General features: G+C 45.2%; 1 protein-coding gene across 7 annotated transcripts in view; it reads left to right on the top strand.

Annotated features, from left to right (window-relative positions):
- PHIP (PHIP subunit of CUL4-Ring ligase complex) overlaps nt 1-27,262 on the top strand; it is a 305,027-nt gene that overhangs the window by 262,755 nt on the left and 15,010 nt on the right. For 4 of the 7 annotated variants that reach the window (XM_073336505.1, XM_073336504.1, XM_073336507.1 and 1 more), the window contains 7 exons: nt 6,455-6,580; nt 9,817-9,889; nt 10,504-10,554; nt 10,907-11,056; nt 16,653-16,805; nt 25,320-25,483; nt 25,966-26,231. In XM_073336505.1, coding sequence (XP_073192606.1) covers nt 6,455-6,580; nt 9,817-9,889; nt 10,504-10,554; nt 10,907-11,056; nt 16,653-16,805; nt 25,320-25,483; nt 25,966-26,231 — 983 coding nt within the window. Of the gene's footprint in view, nt 1-6,454; nt 6,581-9,816; nt 9,890-10,503; nt 10,555-10,906; nt 11,057-16,652; nt 16,806-25,319; nt 25,484-25,596; nt 25,667-25,965; nt 26,232-27,262 lie in introns of those variants that run through there. The other 3 variants (XM_073336508.1, XM_073336510.1, XM_073336509.1) reach the window with 3 other exon arrangements.

Raw genomic sequence — 27,262 nt, 5'->3', positions numbered from 1 at the left:
GGTATATAGGTCAAAACCAACTTTTCAGCCCGTTTATCATTAAGTCCTTAGGAGCCACCATACAAGAAACAGATGGTGTATAGATTCAGGAATCCAGCCTTGGCAACATCCACTGCTGTTTCGTGCTCTAATCCCCAGGGGAAAAGTTTCTTTTGATGGGACTGTTTAGACCTGTGTCCCTTCATTGATGCCTTTCCTGTCTCATATATAGGTGTTTGGAGGTCGCCTTTCTCAATTAGTCAAAAACTGGACATCCCAAACTACAAACAAATCGCATTAGAGGTTATCCATGGTGACCATTCCAATTACTGACATTTCCTTCCCAGTTCTTCTTCAGGGATTTTACAACAGGAAGTGAACTCCCTGCACCTCAGGGGAGCCATAGAAAAAGTTCCATCTCAATACCATGGGAAGGGATTCTATTCCTGTTGCTTCCTGATTCCCAAGAATAATGGAGGCCAGTTCTCAGTCTATGTCAGTTAAGTTTATTCAAAATCTAAAATTCCACATGATCTCCTTGGCGTCGATAATTATCTCATTAGAGGAGGGCAAATGGTTCACGGCTCTCGATGTGAAAGATGCATATTTTCATATAGATATTCATCCAGTTCACAGGAGTTTCCTTGGGTTCCTCTTTGATCATGACCATTAACAATTCAGAGTCCTCCCCTTTGGTCTGGGCGGAGCACCCGGGGTGTTTACATTTTCTCAGTTATGGCTGCTGGGATGAAAAGAGAAGGATTTACAGTCTTCTCATACCTCAATGACTGGCTTCTCAGAGGCAACTTTAAAAAGGGAAGAAGGGGAGTCTGGGGAACTACAGACGTGTCAGCCTCACCATTTTGAAGCACTTGGAGGAGAGGAAGGTAATCAGGAACAGTCAACATGGATTCACCAAGGGCAAGTCATGCCTGGCCAACCTGATTGCCTTCTGTGATGAGATAACTGTCTCTGTGGATATGGGGAAAACAGTGGACATGATTTACCTTGACTTTATCAAAGCTTTTGATATAGTCTCCCACAGTATTCTTGCCAACAAGTTAAAGAAGTATGGATTGGATGAATGGACTATAAGATGGATAGAAAGCTGGCTAGATCGTCAAGCTCAACAGGTAGTGATCAACGGCTCAGTGTCTAGTTGGCAGCTGGTATCAAGCGGAGTGCCCCAGGGGTCAGTCCTGGGACCAGTTTTGTTCAACATCTTCATTAATGATCTGGATGATGTGATGGATTGCACCCTCAACAAGTTCGCGGATGACTCTAAGCTGGGGGGAGAAGTAGATATGCTGGAGGGTAGGGATAAGGTCCAGAGTGACTTAGACAAATTGGAGGATTGGGCCAAAAGAAATCTGATGAGGTTCAGCAAGGACAAGTGTAGAGTCCTGCACTTAGGACGGAAGAATCCCATGCACTGCTACAGGCTGGGGACCGACTGGCTAGGCAGCAATTCTGTACAACAGGACCTGGGGATTACAGTGGACGAGAAGCTGGTTATGAGTCAACAGTGTGCCCTTGTTGCCAACAAGACTAACGGCATATTAGGCTTCATTAGTAGGAGCCACTGCCAGCAGATGGAGCGAAGTGATTAGTCCCCTCTATTCGGCACTGGTGAAGCCACAACTGTAGTATTGCGTCCAGTTTTGGGCCCCCCAGTACAGAAAGGATGTGGACAAATTGGAGAGAGTCCAGTGGAGGGCAACAAAAATGATTAGGGGGCTGGGGCACATGACTTATGAGGAGAGACTGAGGGAACTGGGCTTATTTAGTCTGCAGAAAAGAAGAATGAGGGGGGATTTGAGAGCAGCCTTCAACTATCCGAAAGGAGGTTCCAAAAGGATGGAGCTAGGTAATTCTCAGTGGTGTCAGATGACAGAACAAGGAGCAGTGGTCACAAGTTGCAGTGGTGGAGGTCTAGGTTGGATATTAGGAAAAACTATTTCACTAGGAGGGTAGTGAAGCACTGGAATGGGTTACAATGGAGGTGGTGGAATCTCCATCCTTAGAGTTTTTAAGGCCCAGCTTTACAAATCCCTGGCTGGGATGATTTAGTTGGGGTTGATCCTGCTTTGAGCAGGGGGTTGGATTAGATGACCTCCTGAGGTCTCTTCCAACCCTAATCTTCTATGATCCTATAACTCCTAAAAGGAGGTCCACAGGGCAATCTGTGTTCTGCTCAATCTTTTACCTTCCTTAGGTGTCTGCATCAATCACGCAAAATCCATGTTGGCCCATATGAGGTGCATAGACTTCATAAGGGTGACATTAGACTCAACTACACAAGAGCGTATCTGCCTCTCGAAAGGTTTCAGGCCACAAGCATTCTCATGCACCAGATCTCTGTTAGATCATCAGTCAGAACTTGCCTTTCCCTCCTTGGCCACATGACTTCATGTGCATATGTGACACCGTTTGCCAGGCTACATCTACAATGCCTAGAAACCATAAACAAGGTCCCAATTCCACTCATGTTACCAGGCTCTCTTGTCTGGTGGACACACCAACACCTGAAGCAACCATCATTACTGGTGCCTCCCTTTTGAGTCACAGTGTACACCTGGGAGATCATATGGTACAGATCGTCTAGACCTCCATCAGTCTGGAATGCATATCAGCTTACTAGAACTCAGTGTGGTCCATTGAGCCTGCAATGCCTTCCTCCCATGACTCATCCAATCCAAACACTTTCAGATAACATTGGACAATATGCAGCAATATCTTATATAAAGAAGCAAGGGGGAATGAGCTCTCTCTCTTTGTGCATCATATCACATAACTCCATCAACACTATACTTACTAGGGATGCAAAATTCCCTAGCAGACTGCCTGAGCAGATGTTTTTCCACAAATCACGAATCAGAGTCATGATTTGGTTATCAATGACATGTTTGCTCAGTGGGTAATGCCAGCCTGAGACCTTTTCGCCTCTCACGTGAACAGGAAGCTTCCTCAGTATTTCTCCAGAGCATCCCTGGGAAAGACTTATTGGGAGATGCCCTCATGTTGTGGAAGGGCCGCATGGGGTATGCTTTCTCTCTAATTCCTTTGATACCACATTTTTTCCCCTGAGCTCTGCTGAGATAGAGGACAGAGCTACACTAGAAGTGCTACATCGGCACAGAGAGGTCTGCATCGGCATATTTACTCCATTGCACCCAACTGGCCAAGACAGGTCCGGTTCACTGATGTAAGGAAGCTTTTGGTAGAGCCAACCATGAACATCCACACATTGCCGGACCTTCTAACACAGCACAGGGGCAAGGTCACAATCCAGGGCCACTGCAGTTCAGAGCCTGGTATTTGGATCGGCATCAGGGATAGAATGCTCATGTTCCAAGAGGGCAATCCATCTTTAACCAAAGTGGAAAAGAGTCTACGAGAAGCTGTTCCTCAGCTAAATGGAAGTTTTCCTCAGTTTGGGTTCATCAACACAATTTGTCTCTGGACTCTGTCAGAATCCTTGATATATTAGAATTATCTCTTTACCCTTAAGCCTTTGGGTCTTGCATTCAATTTCCTGTAAGTGTATTTAGCAGCAATCAGTGCTTTCCATCCTCTAGTGCAGGGATGGCCAACCTGAGCCTAAGAAGGAGCCAGAATTTTCCAATGTACATTGCCAAAGAGCCACAGTAATACATCAGCAGCCCTCCCATCAGCTCCCCCCGCGCCCAGCACTTCCCACCCACCGGCAGCCCTGCCGATCAGCACCTCTCCCTCCCTCCCTCCCCCCACCTCCCGATCAGCTGTTTTGTGGCGTGCAGGAGGCTCTGGGGGTGGGAGCGGAGGAACGAGGGCACAGCAAGCTCAGGGAAAGGGGCGGGAAGGGGTGGAGTGGGGGCAGGACCTGTGTCAGAGCCAGGGGTTGAGCAGTGAGCACCCCCTTGCACATTGGAAAGTTGGCGCCTGTAGCTCCAGCCCCGGAGTCTGTGCCTATGCAAGGAGCGGCATATTAACTTCTGAAGAGCCACATGTGGCTCCGGAGTCACAGGTTGGCCACCCCAGCTCCAGTGGATAACTGTATGATTTTTCACATACCATCACAACTAGATTTTTTAAGGGAATTCTCAGATCCTTTCCACCAGCGATGAAGTCCGCACCACAGTGGGACCTCAGTTTTGTTCAGTTGTCTCTCACTGAGACTCCCTTTGAGCCTCTGGCTCCATGCTCTATGATCCAACTGTCCATTAAGGTGGCCTTTCTGATAGCCATAACGTCCAGAAGAGTCAGAGAACTGGGAGCGCTTATGGCCATAAGTCATCTGGCCTGGATGTTTTAGACATAACAAATCCTGCATCTTGGCAGGGGGTCAGACTTGATGACCCTTGCAGTCCCTTCTAATCCTATGATTCTATGGTGGGCCCACCATATAGTACTTTCTGTAAAGAAAAGGTCCCCCCACTCCAGATTCATACCTAAGGTAGTTTTCAAGTTTCACATGAGTCAGGTCATCCACTCCCCTGTATTTTTTCCTAAACCACGTGCCTTGGAAGAGGAGAGAGGACTGCAATCTCTGAACATCCGGAGAGCTTTGGCCTTTTAGACCAAACTAAAGTAAACCAAATTAAACTAATCCAAACTAAACTAAACCAAAGACACCTAAACTATTTTTTCCCATAGAGGAATGATCAAGAGGTCAACCTATATCGGTGCATAGGCTTTTGAAATGGATCTTGCGTTGTATTACTCTGTTACCAACTAGCTGGCATCCCCCCACCAGAAGGGGTAAAGGCTCATTCCACCAGGAGCAAGCTACTTCAGCTTCATCTCTGAGTGAGATACCCATACTAGATACATGTAAGGCAGTGTGATGGGGTATGCAAACCCCACACTGGTCAACAAGGGGTTAAGGAGCTGGTCTTGGCTCAGCCAGCTCCACCCTGCCACACCTGCAAGCGATGCACAGACTAGAGGGGGAGTTTAAAGGAAGCAGAATAGCTCATTTGGGGGCAGACAAGAGAAGAGCACAAATCTGCAATTCGCAGCTCCTGAGAAGAGCTGAGTGAAGGCAAGATCTCGCCCTACAACAACTGCCCAAAGGTCCCTCCCTGATAGAAGGGAGGACCTACTTCAGATACACCCCTAGAGGAAGGCATTCCTCTCTCTCTTGTATAGACTCAGTTTGTTTGTGTTAAGTCACCTAGTTTTGTTTATGGACTATCCCAGCAGAGGAGAGACCTGAAAGTGAGCTGGCTGAGGGCCAAGCAACAGGAGGAGGCAGCTGCCACCCTAAGGAAGAGGGAGCTATCACACCATGCACAACAACAAGGAGCTACCAAGCAATGAGCTGATCCCCTGCACATTTCCTTGCCACAGATAGTGAATTTTGGGCAATCGTGCAGTGGTAGGAAGTGGCCTTGGGAAGGCTGTCAGACCTTTGATAGTCCTCACAGGGCCCTGGGATAACTGCATCTCCCCTGGTGAAGTCTCTAATAACTTGCCATGAAATTTTACTTGGGACATGTCATTAGCCTTTGGAAACAAGAGACTGTTAAACTTAGGCTCTTCCTTACATAGTGATAATATGCTAGGCTTATCTTCCTTCACTTTATTTTTAGCACATTGTGGAATTGAGTACCATGTTCACAGAAAGCACATTTACGTAGTCTTGGTGTGCATATGCACCCAGTAGAATATATTAATTGGTCTTCCAGTTCACTCTGTCTGGTTTCATAATTATTAGGGGAGAGAAAAGGTTAGGACATGCTTCTTAGAAATTTCTTCCATAGTGCTTTGCAATTGCAAAATAAATGGAAAGTTGGGCCTACTCTCAATTTCCATACCACTTTTAAGAATGAATTTAGTTTGAAATGAGGGGTGTCCTCATTTTTTGACAATCACACAACATGGAACATAGTAATAGTTGCATCCGTTTTTTAAAATGCTTTTACTTGTGTTGTGATGCAGGCAGGGACTACTGTTCTGTAACTGGGGGGCTGTATTCATCAGAGCTACTCTAAGGGGTAAGGGAGAGAATTCTAGCTGTTGCTCTAGGATTCTGCCTATCAGAGGAAAAATTTTGTCCCCCTTACCCATCTGCTTTAGGAGGACAAGGACCAGGCCTGGGCAACAGAGAAGAGCTGTAGGTAACCAGCTGAATTGTCTGGGAAGCATGGGAAGTACATTCCTCTGAGCCATCTTCTGATTGACTAGTGGTGAGGGTCTCAAAACTCTCCCCCCCCGCCCCTTTCACTCACCAGCCACATACCCTCCCCATGTACACCAGACACACATGTAGGAGCCGGAAGCAAGAGAAAGCTGTCTGCTGTTGTCCAGGTAGAGAGCTTTATAAGAGTATATGATTTCTTGTTCTAACCAAGAAATGTAATTTTTGGCTGTTATTCCTTTTTAAACTGCTTGAAAGAAGATATGGGAGACTTCTTTTAAAATTTTAACCTAGATATTATAATATGTAACTGTTCAATGTCTTCTATGTTTGTTTTTTTCCTTCCCCACAAAGGCGGCTTTCTTCACTTATGTGGGAAGTTCGGTACATAGAACATAATACACGCACGTTCAATGAACCAGGAAGCCCTATTGTTAAATCTGCCAAATTCGTTACAGATCTTCTGCTACACTTCATAAAGTGAGTTGATGAACAGATCTAATATTTTTGTTCTGTTTTCTAACAATAGATAAAAAGCATGAATTGTCATATTAAATCATTAGAACACAAGGCTCTAGTATGACAGTTTTTCTTCTCAATCTTACCCTTCATGTTGATCTTCAAAACAGAATTGTTTCAAGGAAAGTTCAGAAAAGCTGCAGCGGTTCTATATTTGTTTGACAAAGTCGTCATATATGTTCAAATCTGTATTAATTAGCTGAGAGTGGGCAAATAATACTTATGAGCTATATCACAGAATGTTGATTAGCAAATGCATATTAAAATAATTTGAAAAGAAAATATCTACAGATTTATTTATCTAGTAAGCCATAATTGGCTCATAAGGAGATGATCTAGCACAGCAGTTCTCAAACTATGGGTTGGGATCCCAAAGTGGGTCGGGACCCCATTTTAATGGGGTCACCAGGGCTGGTGTTAGACTTGCTGGGCGCCGGGCTGAAGCCCAAGCCCCACTACCCAGGGCCAAAGCCCAAGCCTGGGGGCTTCAGCCCTGGGCAGCGAAGCTCAGGCATTGTCTTCAGCCCTGAGCAATGGGACTCAGGTTACAGGCTCCCTGCTTGAGGCTGAAGCCCTAGGGCTTTGGCTATTGCCCCTCCCACCTGGGGCGGCAGGGCTCAGGTCGGCTCAGGCTTCAGTCCCCACTTCCTGGAGTCCTGTAGTAATTTTTGTTGTCAGAAGGGGGTCACAGTGCAGTGACGTTTGAGAACCACTGTTTGATATGCATTTCTTAATATTGCCTCAATGTATATGTATTTACTGGAGTCACTGAAACTTATCATTTGTGACTTTGACGCAGGATGTATATTCTGTAGTGAAGAGCCCTCAAATATTTTAAAGTTATTGCACACGTGTAGCAACTTGCCTGGAAACATCAATGTTTCTGTTTATTTTGTTTTCAAAATAGTAAAGGTGATGTGTAAATTAATTCCAGTTTATAAGTCAGTGTTTTAAGCTACATAGTAAAGGAGCAATAAAATATCCCAAAACAGTAAATCTGTGTGCTTTTAGGATTGGGAGGGTTTTTGGTAGCATTCCATGTATTTCTTATTTTTTTTTAATCCATTGTTCCTACATGCTTTTTTGTTGACTAACATCTAAACACAAAAGTTGCCCTGGTTTAACTAAAGATACCTTTTTTAAAAACTGATTTAGCTAAGCTAGTGCAAAACACCACGTGGACATTCTTATTTTGGTTTAATAATAGCTTGTATTGTTTTAGTTTGTGCCCATTAAAACACACCTTTAAATCAGCCCCTGCAGCTTCTTTGTGTAGATTAGGTCTGAGTCTGTAAGTTATATAATCACTGACCTGAAAAAGCAGAACATCTCGCAGATGTTGTGATTGTCCTTTACTACTCTTGGCCCTAGGCAATTAACATTTTTATCAGTGACTTGAAAGAAAACAAAATCATTACCGATAAAGTTTGCAGATCACACAAAAATTGGGGAAGCAGTAAACAATCAAAAAAGGACAGGTCACTGACAGGGTGGATTTGATTTAAATCACTAGTCAGGAAGTCTTGATTTAATCATGGTTTTCTACATAAAAGTGCATTCTTGTTGGTTGTTATAGCCTTAATACATATTCTTCACAACTCAGAGATAGATGTAGGTTTCATTTTTAGAGGGTACACACTATATATTTTTAAACTGATTTATTTTGAAAACTTTTCAGATTAGTTTTACAGCTATATCAGAAAATGAATGATTGTTCGGTTATTTTATTTACCAAAGGTAATTGAAGCAGATATTTATGAAGTCACTGGGAGGTGAACTATCCCCAATTCAATAGGTTAATCATTAATATTTGGAAGATTTTCTTGCCTTGCTGTATTAGGAGGAGAACATCACCAGCCAGACATTTAAATTGTTTTATTTAACTAAAACAACAACATTAAGTATTCTGGATTTTTTTCTTCAACCGCAAACATATTATATTTTAACAAAACAAGTATATGTCCCTCGCTTCTCACATTTATCTCCAGACTTCTTCTCCTTGTTCAGATCTGTTCTGCCCCCAACAATCTTCTATTCATTGAACTTTTTGAAACTTTGCACTTTTAGAGAGAGGTAAGGAATTGATTCTGTGTACACAAATTTGCAGAGGGACAATAGAGTTAAAGTCTGCTATGTCTCACCTCTCTCTATTATTTATTTATTTATTTATTTAAAAATATTTTTGCTGTTAACAAGCATGTTACCTCTGGAGACAAATCCACAGTTTGAGAACTGCAAAACTAAGCATCTCTGATGGTATCTTCTAGACTGAGCACTGAGTCCCATTGGGTAGATAGAAAGATTAACCTAAATAATCTATGTAGAAACCCCTGGAGTCCCATAAAATTGGGTCCCTAATCCATGAAATATTGGAACTCATCTACAAAACTTTTCTTAAACATTACATTTTAGGTTATGCTCCAAGGTTTTGTATTCTAAGAGGTTAAATCCCAAAATAATGTATTTGGGATAAAGTCTAGAATTTTTATAACTGATTATTTTATGCTGAAGGAGTGACATTTTTAATTTAAAAATATCTGTTACTGTAAAAAATTAGCCTTGGCAGAATTAGATTTTTATCGGTAAATGTTGATTTCTCCGTACATACACACATGCCAACAGAAAATATTTCCGTTGATGATAACTAAAATTTACAACTCAGCAAAGTAAGAAAAATGCTTATGAGTAACTTACTAGATTTTGATATAAGGATAGTTACTTCATGTATTCTGACGTGATGTTAAAACTTAATAATCGTTGAAACGCAAGTAAAGTTTTTGAATCTCAACATCTACTATCATTGAGTAATTATTGTCTGATCTCCCCATTATTTCCTGTAACTGTGAAAATTTAAATTGATAAAAATGAATAAAAGCTTACAAATAAACATCGATATCAGCCATCGAATTAAAAGAAATCAAATTATGCCAACCCTAAAAGTAATCCGTTAATATGTCATATATTTTGAGAAATTTAGATAATCAGATTTGTGGAGGTTCCTTACAAATTCCAATGTAATAAACTAACTTTCTTATTGCTATATTTCTGTGTAGAATTAGTATGGCATTAATCAGTATTTCTGTAGTCATGATTATGTATGACTTGAAAAAATGTGTTCCACCTCTAAAAACAAGTTGATAATACACAAAGGGATGAAAATATACACCTGTTAACGTACAATATTTCTTGCTGTACAGAGACCAGGCTTGCTATGATATAATTCCATTATATAATACAATGAAGAAGAAAGTCTTGTCTGACTCTGATGAGGTAAGCTAACAAAAGACCACCAGCATGTCAAAATTCCACTTTGATTTTTTTTTATTCTGTTTGAAAAATAATTGTTTAATGTGAAAATAGCTAAGAGTAACCCCAGTATGATGTCTTAGTACACTGCACTAGTGTTCAAGAGAAATGGGGTTTTACTACTTGCCGCAGCTTCCTGCTGCAAAGGCAGTATATTCAGCCCATTGTGAGAGGATAGAGACTGTCCTGTGCCATCCAACTGCAGTCCTTCAAATCAGTTGAGGAGCAGTGGGTGAAATTCCCCCCACCCTCCAAACCAGAGGGCTTATGTGGTACATAAACTTCGTGCACATTGTCTGTATGGGAGTGAATTTCACTCCACATTTACAAACTCAGAGACGTTCTAAACTGCTTTAAAAAAAATGATGGTCGTCATGTTTCAGAAATTTTAGGGTTAGGCAGGAAAATGTGATTGAAAAAAACAGCAAGTTTCTCAGGGTTCTTATGTGGAGCACCTTCCAAAGTGACAGAGAGAGAAATACAAAGAACTGAAAGTATAAATACAGTATGTAAGGAAACAATTTCTCAAATGTGTTTTATATTTTAATGTTGTACGACTCATATTTTTTTGCTCAAAGGAAGAAGAGAAAGATACAAACGTGCCAGGGACGTCCACTAGAAAAAGGAAGGTAATATTTTCCCTTACTTTGCTTCAGTGATTTATATCACTGTAAATAAGTGATCTAATCTAAATCTAAAATCTAAAAAAGGATTATACAAGAAACATTAAAAACTGAAATGCTCTAGGGAGGCATAATCCAGTCTTTAAAATATTATGTATCTTCCCCCGTGAGTCAACTTTAACAGTAGTAGTTTCTTTATTAGCTGTAATATTAAAAACATTTTTACCTGTTCCATTATGTATTACTGGTTTGCTAATGATGCGTCATACCTTAATTATTTTCATTTAATCACTTTACTCTTTAATTTGTGAAAACAGGTAGGCTGATTAATATACAGCAGTCACTATTGCCATTTCAGGATCATCAACCCAAGCGGAGGCTGCGCAACAGAGCACAGTCCTACGATGTTCAGGCTTGGAAGAGACAATGCCAGGAGTTGTTAAATCTTATTTTTCAGTGTGAGGACTCTGAACCTTTTCGCCAACCAGTGGATCTCCTTGAATATCCAGTGAGTATTTTAGTGGGGTCATTTAGCTGGTCATAGTTTGCATACTTGGGATGAGAAGGAGTTGCAGCTATCTTTTTCAACAGTGTTTTATCAAAATCACTGTAGTGGCTTTAGTCTTATCTAGGCAACCTGACTCAATTCCTGAGCCTTTGGTCAGCTGGAGTAATCAGGATAAACTTAATAATTTGAAGCTCATGATCATGCCCTTATGCTTCTGAGATAATTATATAGTTAGATTTTTACCAAAGCAAAATGGTTATTTTTTGGGATTGTTTTTCATGTCAATATTTAATTATAGGCAGAGTTGGCAGCTGTGCTTATAAGACCCTATTTTTAGTAGCTTATAACCTAGCTAAATTCTAACTGTTGAGGCTAGAATTTCCATACCAATTGTCTGCCTTAGGCTGAATTACTTTTGTAAATTTCAGCAAAAAACCCGAAAACGTTTGGTTATTTCTGAGAACGAGCTGTGGGAAAAATACAAAATTTGGCAGGTGATAATCCTGGTGTCAAGGATGTGCCTTGTGTTGTACTTGTGAAAATCTATCCAAGTTTGGCCATATTACAAACTTCTGAAAATTGCAGTTTGCACATACTCAGCAGAGGTTTGTTAGAGACCGGTAGCATTATTTTCCAAAGATATTGTCTTACTGAGCATGCTGCATCCCCTCACAGCTCCCACATACCAAACAGATTGTGCATACACTGTCGCCACGAAGTGACTAACCCCTGCTTAATCCCAGTACTTCTGGGAAGGAAGGGGGATGAGCAGGACTTTTCCTGAAATTTCTAATCCTGGCTGCTGGGGACCACTGTGGTACCTGCCTGGCACCAGAACTGGGAGCAGAGACTCTGTCCCCTCTTCTCTCTGTTCTTCTACTGCTGAAGCACAGGAAGTGAGGAGGAGGAGGAGAAAGCAGCCTGACTTGCTCAAATGCAGTTGAGCAAGAAGGCTGGAAAGCTTGAGACAGACAGATGCAGGCTTAGTAGATGCAAGCTGGGGGCAGTAAGAAGAGTGACACACACTAGCAAGTTGTGTGTTTCCAGTGCCCGATCAACCAAGAGGACAGCCTGTTGCTGCTGCTGCTCCCAATACCCGATTAACTTGAATGGTGAAGGTCTGTGCTTTGGATTTAATGGTCCAAATCCCGCTGATGATCCATGTGGCAGTCACTATGGTTCAATATGATGGATCTTTATTTTTATTTCAGTTTGCTTTTTTTAAAAAGTAGCAGTTTACACTAGAAAAAACCCCTAGGCCATACACTCCCCCTTCACATCCCCATACCGCCGAGATGTGTAGTAAATGAGGCTGGGATTGCAGGTAGAGAAAGGATAGGTATCATGCTTAATGCAGATGAATTAGAATGCTGGAGTATGAGATTTTATCCCTGCCTCTTCCACATTTAAAATTTAAAATGGACACAAATCAGATGTCAAGAATTATAACATTCAAAAACCAGTCTGAGAACACTTCAGTCTCTTTGGTCACTCGATGACAGAGCTAAAAGTGGCAATTCTTCAACAAAAAAACTTCAAAAACAAACTTCAATGAGAGACTGCTGAATTGGAATTAATTTGCAAACTGGATACAATTAACTTAGGCTTGAATAAAGACTGGGAGTGGATGTGTCATTACACAAAGTAAAACTATTTTCCCATGTTTATTTCCCCTCCTACTGTTCTTGTCAACTGCTGGAAATGGCCCACCTTGATTATCACCACAAAAGGTTACCCCTTCCCCCACCCCACCCCCCACCACCCTCTGCTCTCCTGCTGGTAATAGCTCACCTTTCCTGATCACTCTTGTTACAGTCTGTATGGTAACACCCATTGTTTCATGTTCTCTGTGTATATAAAATCTCCCCGCTATATTTTCCACTGCATGCATCCGATGAAGTGAGCTGTAGCTCACGAAAGCTTATGCTCTAATAAATTTGTTAGTCCCTAAAATGCCACAAGTACTCCTTTTCTTTTTTATGGATACAGACTAACACGGCTGCTACTCTGAAACCTGTCATTATACATGGATCAGTAATAGCTGTACTCAGAATGTATAAAGTACTATAAAAATGCTAAGTACTCTGAAAAAACTCAGACCCTAGACATCTCAAATTAGGCACCCAAATTTAGTGCTTCAATTCCCTGTAAAATAACAATATAATCATCACCATATCTCCTAAGGGTTTTGTAAAGAATAATGCATTAAAGTTTGTGAATCACTTAGATACTACAGTGATGAGTGTTATAGAAAAGTTTGTGGGGAAATTAATAATTCTGTACTCAGTGTAGAATTTGGATGGTGTGCAGTCATTAACGTGTAGGCTACAAATGAATGATGAGAATTAAAAAAGCCAGACTAACTGCTCATTGACTGAACAACATCCCTCCTGTGCACTGAGTGAGGAGAGGTCCAGTAGAAAAATTAGTATGTGATCATGTAATTAAAGTCTGTGTCATGATGCATATGCACAAGGGGGACAAGCTTAATTCTGGCACTTCCTAACTTTTGAGTACTTGACCCTGCAACACTAATGTCTTTTAATATACAGGGTTTTTTTGTGTAATAATAGTATTTTAGGTGTTTTCTACTCTGTATAGCTATTTTTTTTTTTTTACCATAGCCTCTGCCTGAATAATCCAATAGTCAGTCATGTTTACTCTTCTCTCGAGGTTGTTAATTTGATAAGATGTTCCTTCACATTTTCCTTCTAAAGTTATCACTACAGGCCTGAAAGGCCATCAGTGTTCACAGAGAATTCATCAAACATTTCACTAACTGATCCTTATCTAAAGGTGGTTTCCCCATTGATTGCAGAAGTTGAAAAAAGTCCAGCACTGTCTTGGATTTAGATGTATGTTGGAAAGTTCACCAAGTTATCGTTGGTTTATAAAAAATTAAATAAGTGTACAGAAATAGTAGCTGTCCTGTTGTGTTAACTGTTGTTTTGGGTACATTTGTGAAAGTTCTTTGGAGCAGTCTTAATCACATTAGAAGAGTGATGCGCAAACTTTTCCATTTGCATCCCCTCCCTTGCCAGTAATGGAATCTGTTCGTACCCTCCTCCCCATTACTGCACAGCCAGCCAAAGCTTCCTCAGCAGCAGAGCTTGGGCTGAAGGCAGAGCTGGGGGTGGGAAGGGATGGGGATGGAGCTAGGGCTAGAGGCAGAGCTGGTCCAGGGGTGGAGAGAGAATGAGGGCAGGTGGTGGAGTGGAGCTGGGGTTGGGAGAGAAGCGAGGCTGGGGATGGAGCAGGGCTGGAAGCATTGCGCTTTCTCCCTGCCTTTGGTGGGGGCTGGCCTGGGCCCTGCCGCGCCGTGCCTCCCCTCCTACCTCTGAATGTTTCTTCACACCCCCATAAATGGGTGTGCCCCACAGTTTGGGGACCATTGCATTAGAAGCTAGGTTACTCCCTTGTATAGAATTTTCATACAAACAGAGAGCAGTATTCTCACTGACTATTTAAAAAATGAAGTGGGAAACTTAACCTTAACTAAACTCCATATTCTCCAAATGAGAAGTGGGTTTACCTTCAACTGAGCTGAGCTAGCTGGTGCACTGAGCAGCAGAGTTGAGGCGCTGCCTATTCTGTGGGGCTGCCTGCCCTCTTGTACTGGAGGGGAAGAAGCAGTCCCAGGGAAGTTGCTTTCCCTGCCTCTGTGACATGATGCTGGCACGTAATTATGTGAGATCAGCATACACCTACCTAGGAGGCATATTCTGCCACCCTTCCTCTCAGTCAGTAGTACTTTTACTGCAGAAGTACAGTAGTCCCACTGATGTTTTTAACCTCTTTTGCCAGTTTTACCACAAAATTTCAAGTTTTGTAAACTTCCAGCCAGCTCTAGTTACAATATTATATGGTTGCAAATGTTTGTGCACATCTTGATAGCATTGCTGTATTCTTTTCTTTAAATATAAATGTTTTAAAATATATTTTACTTGTTCCTCATTACCTCCTGCTTTCAAGGTATTAGTTGCATATTATCATGCATTGATAAGGTTTTCTTGTTGCTGTCTTTTGTTGTGAGCCATTGAGTTTTGCTTCAACTTGCACCTTTTTGAAGTGAATGTGATATTTAGCTGTAACTTACATAAAAATACTATATAAGACTTACTGTGCTTAAAAAAACTAAATATAATTTTGATACAACATAATCTTTTGGGGATTAATTTCCAAATTACTTCATTTGGACCTGAGTTCAGAGACAGAAAGTTTTTCAAATGTTCACTTTAGCCATGATGATTTTCCCAAGGTCACACTCTATTTAGATGATTTTTCACTTACAGTACATTTAAATAGGAATGAGCAGCTATTGTAACTGCAGAACGTTTGAGTGTCAAATTTAGTTGCCTTGGAAATCTTGGCTTCCTCAGCATTGCTCTGTATTTAACAGGATGGAGAGCACGTCATCACCATAGTCCTGCTTCCAGAATTTTCCTTAACTTAGATTTTTCTTCAGTGTTGATTAGGTTTCTCAAGGTAAGGTATTGAAAATTATTAAAAGGAAAATAAGTGCTTCTTTGTTGGGGAGACACTGAATAGGGTCTTTCTTGCCAAATCTCCAACCATCATGCCTTTGAGGTAACCTAAACTCTCAACATCAGCCAGCAAGGAGTATACTTCTTTGGCTCAGATTTTGCAGCAAGGTAGGCAATAGTAATAATAAAACAAGACTTGTCCTTAAGAATCTGATACTTCCGCCTACATGCACATACATATGTGTCCTCCATTTGGACACAATCTGGTTCTGATGGTCTGATGCATGAACTTAATCCTCTGATGAGAGTGTCTGGGTCTTCAAAACCTTCTTGTAATGTAAGAGTTCTCCCACTTCTCTTGTAGTCTGGAAGAAATTATTGGTTTAAAGAGAGGTCTGTTAAGCCTATAAAATTAGTATAGGTTTTGTTCCCAGAAAGGATTAAACAATATTTTGCTATCAGTTCCCTAAATTTGTGTGGCCTTCATTTTGGAGGCTAGTAGGATTTTTTAAGGATCTACTGTAGGCTATCACCAACATTCAAATTATCTTTTATTCAAATTCGTTTTTTAAAAGCAACTGTGCTGAAATTCTAGGTGCTTTTGATGAAGTTTGGGAGTTGTTGGGCCATCCGGGGAAAAATGTTAGGGGGAGAGATATAAATACCCACCTTTTGTTCATAACTGCCTTAAATTAGAATTGAAATTGTTCTCTTCCTACTGCATTCCTGCTTTCAGTGAGGCTGAGGCACATCCCTATCTTAGATATCAAAAGGGGTATGAAATTTACTTAAATAGAGCTATGAATTTTCTTCTTGTTGAAGTTGTTCATTTACCAAATGGAGTTGATTTTGCACCAATGTTGCTTAAAATGCTCAAGTTTAAGGTCATCTCTGCCAGGAGCAACATTGCCTCTTTCAGATAAGGAAGCAGTGCTTCCCTAGAATAGATCTTGAAAGATGCTTTTGTGGTCTTCCATGGAGACTTTTAAAGTTGACATAGAATTTGGCAAAGCTATTCTAATTGACAAGTAATTTTGTCCTACTGAATGAGAAATGCTAGACCCAACAAAAATAATTTCTGTTACATGTTGATTTGCTTATCATTTTTATAGGATTACAGAGATATTATTGACACACCAATGGATTTTGCTACAGTTAGAGAAACTCTGGAAGCCGGCAATTATGAGTCTCCAATGGAATTATGTAAAGATGTGAGACTTATTTTCAGCAACTCTAAAGCTTACACACCAAGCAAAAGATCAAGGGTAAGGATATACAATTTATTCACCCAAATTCTTGATATGTATTTATTTAAGGGAAGTTCACATACCTCAGAAACATGCAAGATAGTAAATGATTTTTGTCAGATTAAATGTTAAAACAAAGCTGGGGTATTTCTTAACTCCAAAAAGTTTAAATGCTTATTCCATCATAAATATTATTCCTATTATGTGACAAACAGAAGAATGTTCAGCAAGCTACAGTATAAATAAGAAGAGTGTGCTTTGGTCATTAAAGGCTTGAAAGTTCTATGCTGCTACTACCTTGGATTTTCAGTTACCATCTTTGGGATGAGGTGTAAATGAATAACTATTTGAGACAAGGTTGAAAAAGTGATAAATTGTGTGGAGGGGGAGGGATGTGTGGAAAATGTGGTATGATTGGACACACTGTGACACAGATATTTGTAAGAGGATAATAGTTGATTCTCCATAACTGAAACTGCCTCCAGAAATCCCCACACTTGGGATTACACAAATCTCAGAATTTTAGTTAGCCTAGGAGAGAACAGTGACATTCTGCACCGTTCAGTGGTGTTCACTGACACTGATAAGTGGCATTTCCCTGTTTTTTCCATCTGACAGTTGATTTTGGAACTGCTGGTCACTGAGATAGTAGCTCTACATCAGTGGTTCTCGACCAGGGGTATATGTATCCTTGGGGGTACGCAGAGGTCTTCCAAGGAATACATCAACTCATCTAGATATTTGCCTAGTTTTACAACAGGCTACATAAAAAGCACTAGCAAAATCAGTACAAACTAAAATGTCATACAATGACCTGTTTATACTGCTATATATACAATACACTGAAATGTAAGTACAATATTTATATTCCAATTGATTTATAATTATATGGTAAAAATGAGAAAGTACGCATTTTTTCAGTAATAGTGTGCTGTGAAAGTTCTGTATTTTTATGTCTGATTTTGTAAGCAAGTAGTTTTTAAGTGAGGTGAAACTTGGCGGTACATAAGACAAATCAGACTCCTAAAAGGGGCACAGTAGTCTGGAAAGGTTCAGAGCCACTGCTCTACATTTTCTCTTGAAAAAAAATTTCCTTCACTTTAGGTACTTAGTCTTCTGGTTTGAGAAATCCTATGGAAGTAACGGCAGCACATAAATGTATTGGTGATGCAAACTTCAGCATGCTACTAGTGACCTTTCTTCTGCTCATCAAGGGCTAAGTACTAACAACTAATTCTGAGACTTAAGAGGAGTGCAGTGAAGTATGCTGTGCTTGAGGGTTTATTCACATGTGTGACTGGTGCATTCTCCTCCAAGTCTTCTCATTTACTGTTGTCCTAATACAGGAGACAAATTTCTTAGCAGACAACCTCAGTCCTCCCTACTTATGTCATCCACCGGAACTGGAATGCTGTTACCGCCATACCTCTCATCAGTTTATTTAGAAATTCAAATTGTAGGCTTTTATCTTCAGTAATTTTAAGGTTATCAAATAAGGTTATTCCAGGTGTTTGTGGAGTTCGGTGTTTTCTCCATACACAAGCTATATACAGTACAGTGGAAGTGGCTTCCAATCTGGTTCCAGCATTCATTGGTGTTTCAGTCCCATTCAGTACCTCTCATTTTGGATTACTTGTACTTTTCTCTGAAAAGTATACCTGATAGCTACTTATGTCTGTCTCCTAGCAGGTCAGACATCAATCTTTATTTATCCATTTGTAAAGCAGGGTTTTAAGAGATTCCTTCACTTGCATCTTTTAATGAGGTGTTTGGCAACTGTCACACCTAACTGTAATATCTAGGTGCTGGACTGGCTGCTTGGTGCTTTTAGTGAGCTCTTAGCTGTTGTGTCTGCCTTCGTTTGTCATTTTCCAGGTGCTTTGTTCCCCCCCCCCCCTCCCCTGCAAAAAGATACTCTAGCCAGTCCGTTTGTTTGTTTTCCCAGATCTATGGCAACTGTACTCTATTAACTGGATATGAAACAAACTCTCATCTGCTAGGTGGCTAGGACCAGGTCTCTCCATGAATCATCCAAACTCTCTGTAGGCTTACGGGTAAAGACTAAGGGAATATCTGAGGTACCCAGATAGTCCATTTAATTAGAGCTGTGGCAGTGCTTGCAGCCCACTTTCTCTCTCCTCTTGGGGTGGATTGCTACTGCTGAGTAATGTCCTGATATGGGGATATATGGACACAACTTAATGTGGGGAAAATGAAATTACTTAGCACTGGATTACTGTGGTTCTCAAAATGTATTCCCATCACAGATGCACGCTGATACTTATTCCCTTTTACATCAAAGCCTGTAGTCTGGAAAGGCAGTCAGGAACTCAGGGAGAAGGCCATACACCTCTTTCTATGTGCCAATCTGTATATTTTCACAGGGTCATGGCCCACTTTTGGGTAAACTGCTTTGATGGTTCATGCTAGACCCTCAAGAGTACAGATCTGTGGAGTCTACTGTACATTTCATTTCATTCTTACTTAGACATTAAAACATCTCTTCCCTATTGTGACGATGCGACTCAGCAGGGAGGGGGAAGTGTTGACCTGGGAATGTGCCCTGGGGATGGGAGACCTGAGAGCCTGTCACCTGAGCCAGGAGGGGGAGGGGGAGGTAACACCTCTGCCCAGGAATGTGAACAGAGGCTGCAGCAGGGAACCTGCTGGGTGGGTTTAGTTCAGTTTGGGGCTGGGGAGAGGAACACAGGGAACCCCAGGGCTGGGGTCTAAGCTCCCTGCTCCCCCAGAAGGACGTGACTGAGTGGTCCTGGTTGTACCCACAAGCTCTGTTTTGGACTGTGTTCCTGTTGTCCAATAAACCTTCTGTTTTACTGGCTGGCTGAGAGTCTCAGTGGATCCCAGGAAGAGGGGTGCAGGGCCTGGACTCCCCCACACTCCGTGACAACTGGTGGCAGCGGTGGGATCTACTGCACCCCGTGAACGGCGCTTCCTGCAGTAAGTGACTGGGGAGCAGTAAAAGGAAGGGGAATTGACGGGGACCAGGCGTGCTGAAGATCCAGAGAGAGACGGTTTCGGGGGGCGGTTAACCCCTAGGAATGTGTGACCAGAGAGAAAGACTTTTGCAGTAACAGGGTCCCCCGGGGGATTGCAGCGAGCGGTCCCAGGGGCGGAGGAGTCTGCAGCTCGACCCTGGCAAAGAGTCGGTGACCTCAAGAAGGACCGGCACACGAGGGGCTTTTCCTGGAAACCGTGGGAAGCTGCCCGGCCTGCGAGTGGCCAGCAGGGAGATGTACGCTAAACGCCTTAAGAGCGACCTGGTGGAGCTGTGCAGGCAGAGGGGGCTGCGCATCGGGAGGTCCACCACGGAACAGCTGATTGCCCAGCTGGAGGAGAGGGATCGCTTGGATGACCCGATCCCTGTCCCTGAGGGAAGCTGCCCGGGGGACGCAGCGTGGGCCCTGGGGCCTGACCGGGCTGGGAGGGGTCAGACTGTTTCTGAGGACATCCGGAGACCCTTCCTACCTATGTCGGGGGGAGGGGTTGGGGGAAGCCCAGCGAATACCGAGGGCACCCTGACCCCGGCACCCAGCAGGGGATCCTCCCAGCGGAGCTCCCCATTCCTGGAGCGGATGCGGCTGGAATGGGAGAGGGAGATGAAAATGAGGGAGCTGGAGGATCATGAAAAACAACGTCAACATGAGGAGAAACAACGTCAACATGAGCAGGAGGAGAAGGAGAAACAAAGACAGCATGAACTGGAGCTGGCCAGGCTGAAGAGCAGTGGGGCCCCGGCTGCGGTGAGTGCGGGGGGACCCAGGACGGCAAGGAACTTTGATAAGTGCTTCCTGGCCCAGAGGAAGGAGGGGGAGGACATGGATAGCTTCCTGGCGGCCTTTGAGAATGCCTGTGAGCTGCACAGGGTTGACCCTGCAGACAGGCTCCAGTTTCTCACCCCCTTACTGGACCCCAAAGCCGTGGAGGTGTACAGCCGAATGACAGGGGCGGAGGCAGGGGACTATGAACTGTTCAAACAGGCCCTGCTCCGTGAGTTTGGGCTGACCCCCGAGATGTACCGGAGAAGGTTCCGGAGTCAGCGTAAAACGCCTGAGGTCACCTACCTACAACTGGTCAACCGGATGCAGGGATATGCCCGCAAGTGGACAGCTGGGGCCCGAGCTAAAGAGGACCTGCTTGACCTAATTGTACTGGAGCAACTGTATGAACAGTGCCCTTCCGACCTGAGGCTGTGGTTGGTGGACAAAAAGCTCGAGAACCCCCAGCACGCAGGGCAGCTGGCCGACGAGTTTGTGAACAGTCGGTCAGGGGGTAGCCGGGAGGAGTCCCAAAAGAACAGGCCCCCCCCCGATGCAGAGAGAGGGTCACCAGGGGGCCTCCCAGCGGGGAAATAGGGAGAACCCCCTCCCAAGGGGAACGCCTGGCGTCGGGCCCCTCCGACCCACTCGAGGGGACCAACGTGACCTGAGCTGCTATCACTGTGGCCAGAGAGGCCACGTGCGGTCCCAGTGCCCCGGGCTCAGGGACAAACTGAGCAGACCCAACCTACCCAGGGTTAACTGGGTAGGGACCCAGCTGGACGAGGGGCAGACGACCCAGGAAAGGGGGCCTACCAGTTTACCACCTGCCCCGGAGGGAAGAGTACCCCAGGCCAGCTCCACCAGAGGGCTGGAGGCTCTGGACTCAGGGTGGGCGTGGGGCTGTCCCTCCGGAGAGAGTGCCTTGTTCCCCTGGAGGTGGATGGGAGGAAGGTCAATGGATACTGGGATACGGGCGCGGAGGTGACGCTGGCCCGGCCCGAGGTGGTGGCCCCAGATCGGGTGGTGCCCAACACCTATCTGACCCTGACAGGGGTGGGCGGGACCCCATTTAAGGTGCCCGTGGCAAGGGTACACCTGAAATGGGGGGCCAAGGAGGGCCCCAAGGATGTGGGGGTACACCACCATTTGCCCACTGAAGTGTTGATGGGGGGAGACCTAGAGGACTGGCCAAGCAAGCCCCAGGCCGCCCTGGTTGTGACGCGTAGCCAGAGCCGGCGAGGGGCACTGCGCCCTGACCTCAGGGAGGGTATCACACCGGAGGCGCAGGACCCTACCCTGGTGGGGAGGGAGGGCCGAGGGGCACGGCTCAGAGAGGCGGAGGCCTCAGACCTGGCCAGCGAGAGGGAACCGGGCCCCGTCCCTGCCCCAGCCGCTGAGTTCCAGGCCGAGTTGAGGAAAGATCCTTCCTTGCGGAAGCTCAGGGACCTGGCCGACCTTGGTGTGGTACGGACCATGAGGAGAGGCTGCCAGGAGAGGTTCCTGTGGGAGAAGGGGTTCCTGTACCGAGAATGGGCTCCCACAAGGGAAGTAGAGTCCTGTGGGATCAGGAGGCAGCTGGTGGTCCCCCAGAAGTATCGCCGCAGGCTCCTGTACCTGGCCCATGACATCCCCCTCGCAGGGCACCAGGGAATCTGGCGCACCCGGCAGAGGTTGCTACAGAACTTTTACTGGCCCGGGGTCTTTACCACGGTCTGGCAGTATTGCCGATCCTGTGACCCCTGTCAGAGGGTGGGGAAGGCCTGGGACAAGGGGAAAGCGGCTTTGAGACCTTTGCCCATCATAGAGGAGCCTTTCCAGAAGGTGGCCATGGACATCGTGGGGCCTCTCAGCAGGACGACCCGGTCGGGGAAGAAATACATTCTGGTGGTGGTAGATTTTGCCACCCGCTACCCCGAGGCAGTGCCCTTAGCTTCCATTGAAGCAGACACCGTGGCCAATGCGCTCCTGACCATTTTCAGCCGAGTGGGGTTCCCCAAGGAAGTCTTGACAGACCAAGGCTCCAACTTCATGTCGGCCCTGCTCCGGTGCTTGTGGGAGAAATGTGGGGTCCGGCACGACTGGGCCTCAGCTTATCACCCCCAGTCCAATGGGCTGGTGGAGAGGTTTAACGGGACGCTAAAGATGATGCTGAGAACCTTTATGAACCAGCACCCGCAGGACTGGGACAAGTACTTACCTCACCTGCTGTTCGCGTACAGGGAGGTGCCCCAGGAGTCTACCGGATTTTCGCCTTTCGAACTGTTATATGGCAGGAGGGTGAGGGGCCCCCTGGACCTGATGAGAGACGAGTGGGAGGGGAAGGCCACTCCCGATGGAGAGTCAGTGGTGGAGTATGTCCTGATCTTCTGAGAGAGACTGGCGGAACTCATGGGCCTGGCCAGGGAGAATCTGGCCAGAGCCCAGAGGAAGCAGGTCTGGTATGACCGCACGGCACGGGCCCGTGCCTACGCCACCGGGGATCAGGTGATGGTTCTCATCCCAGTGAGAAAGAACAAACTACAGGCCGCCTGGGAGGGCCCTTTCAAGGTCGTCAAGCAGCTCAATGAGGTAAACTATGTGGTGGAGCTGTCGAACCGGGCGCACCACCGCCGGGTGTACCATGTGAATATGATGAAGCCATATTATGCCAGGGGGAATGTGGTGTTGGCCGTGTGTGGACAGTGGGAAGAGCAGGGAGATGACCCTTTAGTAGATCTATTCCCTGGGACCAGAGCTGGTTTCCCGCTGGAAACAATTCCCCTCTCGGATCAGCTAACCCCTGCCCAGCAAGCTGAGGTCAGGGGGGTGCTGGATCCGTACCGACAGCTGTTTTCCAACCAGCCTGGACGCACTAATCTGACTGTCCACCGGGTGCAGACGGGGTCACACCCGCCGATAAGATGCTCCCCCTTCCGAGTCACAGGGAAAACTGCTCAGGACCTGGAAAGAGAGGTCCGGGACACGCTGGCTTTGGGGGTGATCCAGCCATCTGCCAGCCCTTGGGCCTCGCCGGTGGTGCTGGTCCCCAAAAAGGACGGGTCAGTCCGGTTCTGTGTGGACTATCGGAAGCTCAATGCCATCACTGTATCTGATGCCTACCCCATGCCCAGGCCGGACGAGCTCCTAGACAAGCTGGGAGGAGCTCGGTACCTCACCACCATGGACCTTACAAAGGGCTACTGGCAAGTGCCGCTGGATGCAGATGCCCGACTGAAATCGGCCTTTATCACCCCTCTGGGGCTCTATGGGTTCCTGGCCCTGCCTTTCGGCCTCAAGGGAGCGCCGGCCACCTTCCAGCGCCTAGTGGACCAGCTCCTGAGGGGGATGGAGAGTTTTGCCGTGGCGTATATTGATGACATCTGTGTCTTTAGCCAGACCTGGGAGGACCACGTGTCCCAGGTTAGACAAGTGCTGGACCGACTCCAGGGGGCTGGGCTGACTGTAAAAGCGGAGAAGTGCAAGGTGGGGATGGCGGAAGTATCTTACCTGGGCCATCGGGTGGGGAGCGGCCGCCTAAAGCCGGAACCAGCCAAGGTGGAGGTGATCAGAGACTGGCCCGCTCCCCACACCAAAAAGCAGGTCCAAGCCTTTATTGGGATGGCAGGATACTACCGAAGATTTGTGCCCCACTTTAGCGCCATCGCCACCCCCATCACGGAGCTATGCAAGAAGGGGAAGCCAGACAAGGTGGTCTGGACCGAGCAGTGCCAGGAGGCTTTCCGGGCGCTGAAGAAGGCTCTGGTCAGTGGCCCAGTTCTGGCAAACCCAGACTTTGACAAGCCCTTTGTGGTGTTCACCGACGCCTCAGACACGGGACTGGGGGCGGTGTTAATGCAGGAGGATGAAAAGGGGGAGAGACACCCCATCGTGTACCTGAGCAAGAAGTTGCTGCCCCGGGAGCAACACTACGCGGCCATCGAGAAGGAGTGCCTAGCCATGGTGTGGGCCCTCAAGAAACTAGAGCCCTATCTCTTCGGGCGACACTTCACTGTCTACACCGACCACTCTCCCCTGACCTGGCTGCACCAGATGAAAGGAGCCAACGCCAAGCTCCTGAGATGGAGCCTGCTCCTGCAGGATTACGACATGGACGTGGTCCACGTGAAGGGAAGTGCCAACCTGATAGTGGATGCGCTGTCCCCGAGAGGGGGCCCCGAACTTCCCCAGGTCACTGGTCAGCGTGACCCCGCTCAGTTCAGTCTCGAAGGGGGGAGAGATGTGACGATGTGACTCAGCAGGGAGGGGGAAGTGTTGACCTGGGAATGTGCCCTGGGGATGGGAGACCTGAGAGCCTGTCACCTGAGCCAGGAGGGGGAGGGGGAGGTAACACCTCTGCCCAGGAATGTGAACAGAGGCTGCAGCAGGGAACCTGCTGGGTGGGTTTAGTTCAGTTTGGGGCTGGGGAGAGGAACACAGGGAACCCCAGGGCTGGGGTCTAAGCTCCCTGCTCCCCCAGAAGGACGTGACTGAGTGGTCCTGGTTGTACCCACAAGCTCTGTTTTGGACTGTGTTCCTGTTGTCCAATAAACCTTCTGTTTTACTGGCTGGCTGAGAGTCTCAGTGGATCCCAGGAAGAGGGGTGCAGGGCCTGGACTCCCCCACACTCCGTGACACCTATATTAATGTGTGTAGTTTTCTAAACAGATATTGTTACAGATATTCAGTAAAAACAAATGCTACTGGAAAACTGTGAACCTTAAAAGATTTTTTGTATTGTTTGCTTATTCCATCCATTGGCTTCTCTTTTTAATAGATTTACAGCATGAGTTTGCGCCTTTCTGCTTTCTTTGAGGAACATATAAGTTCCGTTCTATCAGATTATAAATCTGCTCTGCGCTTTCATAAAAGAAACACAATAAAGAAACGAAGGAGGAAAAGAAGAAGAAGCAGTTCTGTTTCCAGTAGTGCTGCATCAAGGTACATTAATTTCTATAAGATAATATGAAATGCTATATAAGTTTGAGATATCTAAATAGTAGAACTTGGTGTGGTGTTTTTTAATACTTCTTTTACTATTCCCTATATTGCAGAATGATATATTTGATATGCAAGTCCCTATGATGTGGAAGATTTTTAAACTTTAACTAAAGCTATCCTAGTGTAAGTGATTAAAATTCAAATAACAGCTAAACATACAGTAAATCACATTGTTAGGATAGTGATGGCATCATGCTTTGTCATACAACTAGCATTTACAGTGATTCTTCACTAAAGATTCACTTTTCAGGGGCTCACAACTACATGAAATTCCACTGTAAATGTCATATTTTAATGTATTTCATATAGAAACAATTGTTTTATTCCCACAGTCTTAGACACTACCTAGCATATTGTTTTATTTATCCTTGTAGAATATTAAATGTGGCCATCCAGATTACAAATCTTGCTTCTATTTACAGCCCTGAAAGGAAGAGAAGGTTAATAAAACCTCAGTTGAAGGCAGAAACCCCTGGTGCCTCCTCATCTTCAGTTCCTGTACGTTCAACAGCACTGAGACACATTGCTGCTCAGATGAATGGAAAAGCAGCTGAATCTTCCTCTTTGGTGCGGACCAGAAGTAATAGGGGGATAACAGATACAGCTGTTACAGAACAACCATCCACTTCTTCAGGAGGAAAACCTTCAATTACAAAACCTAATACTACTACAGTGCCAGGGAAAACAAGTAGGTTTGAAAAGCATTCGTAATTTTTGCAGCTTTTTAAATTTAAAAGTTTACTGTTTCTAAGGGTACGTCTACAGTACGAAATTATTTTGAAATTATTCTATTTGAATTTTCAGAAGCAATTTTATACATTCGGTCTTCTGTGTCCCCACTAAAGCGCATGAATACGGCGGAGTGCCTCCACAGTACTGAGGCTAGCATTGAATGTCGGAGCAGTGCACTGTGGGTAGCTATCCCGCAGTCCCTGCCGCCCATTGGAATTCTGGGTTAAGCTCCCAGTGCATGATGGGGCAAAAACATTCTCACGGGTGTTTCTGGGTGTGTGTCATCAGTCGCTCCTCCCTCCGTGAAAGCTGCGGCAGACAATTGTTTCACGCCTTTTTGGCATGCAGACGCCATACTGCTTTCAGTATGCTTTCAGGTGCACCGCTGTTCTCCTGCTGCTATGAATTCACCTCGCATTTCCTCTCATCTTCCTATGTAATCTCTAGTATCTACTCTTTCTCTTCCTCATCGAACGCTTCCGCTGCCAACTCTGCTCGGCCATTGTGAATCGAGCAGCACAGCTTCCACCACCAACTCTGCTCTCCCGCTCTTGCCGCGCTACCAAGCTTCTCCATGTTTCCTGGGGTCCCGCCTCCGTGAAAGCTATAGAAGACAACCATTTCCTGCCTTTTTTCGGCTATCGTGAACCGAACAGCCACTCTGCTCTTCTATGTTTCGTGCCCTTTTTCCAGGATTACCCATGCAGGCGCCATAGCCATGGAGCCCGCTCAGATCTCCGCTGCAGTTTTGACCATTGTAAATACCTTGCGCATTATCCTGCAGTATGTGCAGTACCTGCAAAACTGGGCGAGGAAGCGACGACAGTGCGATTACTATACTGATGAAGACATGGACACAGACGTTCCTAGAAGCACAGCATGTGGCGATTGGGAGATCATGGTGGTGTCAGGCCAGGTTCATGCCTTGGAACGCTGATTCTGGGCCTGGGAAACAAGCACAGACTGGTGGGACCGCATAGTGTTGCA

Source organism: Lepidochelys kempii, chromosome 3 (assembly GCF_965140265.1).
Source record: "Lepidochelys kempii isolate rLepKem1 chromosome 3, rLepKem1.hap2, whole genome shotgun sequence".
NCBI lineage: Eukaryota > Metazoa > Chordata > Testudines > Cheloniidae > Lepidochelys > Lepidochelys kempii.
The sequence above is the reverse complement of the archived record's forward strand: the minus strand, read 5'-3'. Positions and strand labels throughout refer to the sequence as shown.